Here is a 3378-nt window from a genome sequence, read left to right as displayed (position 1 = left end):
CTTGTTTTCATCTGGTTCTGATCACAGACAAATATAATACCATAGCTGGCCTTAACCATAGGCCAACTAGGTGGCCGCCTAGGGCGCCACTCTAGCAGGGGCACCTTTCCAGTAAACTGGATGGTGTAAATAGACTAGGAAGGAGGCACCATGCAGTGGGGGGTGCTGTGGAGCCCTTTTGCCTAGGGCACCACTTGACCTAAGGTCGACCCCATATAATACTAGAACCATAATAAGGGCTCATCTCTGTACTCAGTCTGCTATAGGATGTTGAGAAGCAGTCTGTGCCTAGCATACAAGACATCTTCAAATCCTGATATGATGGGTCTTTTGCACATCCACAGAACAGACAGCACCAGAATCAGTATATCCAAGCTCCTGAACTTTGGCTACAACATAAGCTGAGCATGCTGGAAAGACTGATATGTGTCTCAAAGGATCTGCACACTATGGAACAAGTTCCCCATCTACATGAAGCAGATTTCATCCATGACCCTATTCAAAGGAAACCTTGATCATTGGATAGGAAATTGAAAATTCATCCTCTTTCTGGCACACATTTCTCTGATAGACAGAGGCTGCAGTAAGTAAATTAATCCCCATTATACCATGACCCCCATTAATATTCCAAAACGTGCACGCTGATTGGCCAGATTGCACGTCGTAAATCGACTTATACTAATGGAAAAAGGTCCGGTCGCCCGGACTTTTTCCATTAGTATAAGTCTCTTTTAAAACACTGTCTCGCTATGTTAAAAGAGTTTAACATAGCGACACAGGTTTAAAAAAAGCAACGGAGATCTACGTTGCTTTTTTTAAAGCTGTCTAGCTATGTTAAACTCCTTTAACATAGCTTATTAGTGTAAAAAGCAACGGAGATCTTGCTTTCTCCGTTGCTTTTTTTTTAAACCTGTCTTGCTATATTAAATGGGTTTAACATAGCGAGACAGCTTTAAAATAAGCAACGGAGATCTCCGTCGCTTATTTTAAAGCTGTCTCGCTATGTTAAACCCATTTAACATAGCGAAACAGTAAAGAGCAACGGAGATCTTGCTTTCTCCGTTGCTTTTGGCCACAGCTCTGATGTACTGCGTAGGCATGCACAGTACATCAGAACTGCCATGATTCCAGACAGCCGCGGAAGGGCAGCAAAGAGGCATTATACAATGCCATTATTTAAGAAAAGTAATTATTTCTTTTCTTAAATAATGTCATAGTATAATAGCAATAACCCACTTCTGGGTGTGGGTAATGCGGGATTTACCCATGGTTGTCTTTGTTTGGTCCCTCGGGCTTCGCCCTTGGGACCAAACCACGCCAACCGTGGGTAAATCCCGCATTACCCACACCCAGGCGTGGGTTATTGCTATAACCAACATATCCCACCTCACATAACCCTTAGCTACCTCTTTACTAACACACCCCTCCATATAGACATGCATATCTCTCAATTGTCAAGCTTTTCACAGAATGTCCAGATTTTTGTCTCATATTTTTGCTCTGTACCTTATAAAATTTGTGATTTTCTGTATTTTTTGTAGCAAATCAGTGAGGCATAAATTCACTAAATAATTACAGGCATTTCAGTTTCAGACTTCATATCCTCCAGAAAATGCATGGTATCACAAGACCTTTTATTCTAGCAACTTTCTAAATTTATAAGAGCAAGATTTAAAATTTTGCCCCTTTTGGGGGGCTTTCTCCCCCATTATGTTTGGCTTTGTCCAGATTTTTTCTGTTAACAGGTTGAGAGCTATGCATTCAACAGAAGCTGGGACAAAAGTTTGTTGGATTGTAAATCTATGCTTGTAAAGACTCTGGTGGTCGTTAGCCTACTATAAACCCATGAACCTACAAACCTGTGGAACAAGAACCAGTACCTACTGAACTGCCAACATTTCAGAAAAGTGTGCCCTATATTCACTTCATGAGCTCAACCTGTTTTTGCACAGAACTCTGTTGACTCTCGTGTTTTGTTCTGCACATTGCGTCTCATGTTATTTTATTTGATCACTGTTTACCATAATGTTCCACCATGCTTTGTTGACACAGCGAATATCTCTTCTCTAGAACTCCAGTGGTAAATGTAAGTAACTGACTAAAGTAGCCAAATCTCAACCTTACTTTTTGGTAAATAAAAGTTAAAAATAAATAACACAGGACACCCGTTAAGGTTTCCGTTTCAGTAACCATCTAGCTAATCTGAAAAAGTAATAAGTCATTTAAAGTAGTTAATTTCCTAACTGTTAAGAAAAAGCTACAGGTGGATCACTGTTACCTCTATAACCCACCGTTTGTTCAAGATACTTAAGCCAAAAGAAATAACTGGGTAGTTAGATCCTGAATTAAAAGCTGTGTTGTGCAAACAAACGGGTACCATCTTACCACTGAATTTTTCTCATAGTTTGAAAATACAGTACTGAAGACAATACCATTTTAAACTAATAATTTATACTGACTTAATGCATCATAGTGCTCCTGTAAAAATAATATGTATTTACTGCACAAAAATTTTTAAAAAATTGCAAATAAATAAAGCAAAATGAAGACACATTCTTGTCATTGCATTATTAAGGGCTGTTTGTTGATACGTTACCAAGAACGGATGTGTATGAAGTCCCATAAGTTAAAGTCTTACCATAGCGGCACCTGTACTGACATACTCCGTTCCGACCTCCCAGTAGCTCCAAGAAAGAATCCATATATCCATTGACAGCCTCGAACCCTTCCCTCAATGTACCTATTCCCCAGTCCGATTCTGAGGTTGAACTTTCAGCCGGGATAGCTGTAGAATTCACTACTACCCCCTCTACGTCTTCCTGGTCCTGGCTTTCTGCTAGAACCAGCAGAAGTGGTACTGCTATGAGGAAAACAAACAGTCTCATGTTTTGGTCTAAACCTTAAAACCCAACTCGTGGAGAACAACACAGAAATCTATTTCAAGTCCGAGTTATAGTTGTGCTGTTCAGAGTGGCTGAATTTGCGATCAGACAACGGTTGTATACTATCCTTCTATACGAAAGTGGACTTTGACATCCTAGGTGAGATCACAGTGACTGGTAAGAAAACATGAAAAAAGAATCCAAAGGTCAGATGTACTAAACGGTGATTGCCAAAGCAGTGTTGTGCCCATTTTATCATTAATCAGCTAAATGATCACAGAATGCAGCTTACGAAATAGCACGGCAATAAGTTTTGGGGCCTGACTTGTGAAACTAATATAGCAAAGATATTTTGGATAATTTCAGGTCAGCCCACTCAGGTGATCGTTGACTCGGTCACCTTCCAAGTCTGCAGGCTTAGCTAGTATAATTTACAATACACATAGTACCGGGAGAGATCGCCTTATTTCTCTAAGGTGAGTTGTAGTGACATATC

General features: G+C 40.1%; 1 protein-coding gene across 2 annotated transcripts in view; it reads right to left on the bottom strand.

Moving 5' to 3' along the window:
- PLA2G12B (phospholipase A2 group XIIB) overlaps positions 1–3009 on the bottom strand; it is a 58628-nt gene extending 55619 nt beyond the window's left edge. For both annotated transcript variants that reach the window (XM_044055985.1, XM_044055986.1), the window contains exon 1: positions 2639–3009. In XM_044055985.1, the coding sequence (XP_043911920.1) occupies positions 2639–2885 (247 nt within the window). In that variant the 5' untranslated portion in view covers positions 2886–3009. The remainder of the gene's footprint in view (positions 1–2638) is intronic.
- Positions 3010–3378: the final 369 nt, after the last annotated feature.

The sequence above is a fragment of the Protopterus annectens genome, chromosome 14.part0, assembly GCF_019279795.1.
Source record: "Protopterus annectens isolate FY-2018-M chromosome 14.part0, PAN1.0, whole genome shotgun sequence".
NCBI lineage: Eukaryota > Metazoa > Chordata > Ceratodontiformes > Protopteridae > Protopterus > Protopterus annectens.
Note: the sequence above shows the minus strand (reverse complement) of the source record. Positions and strands in the feature narration are given on the sequence as shown.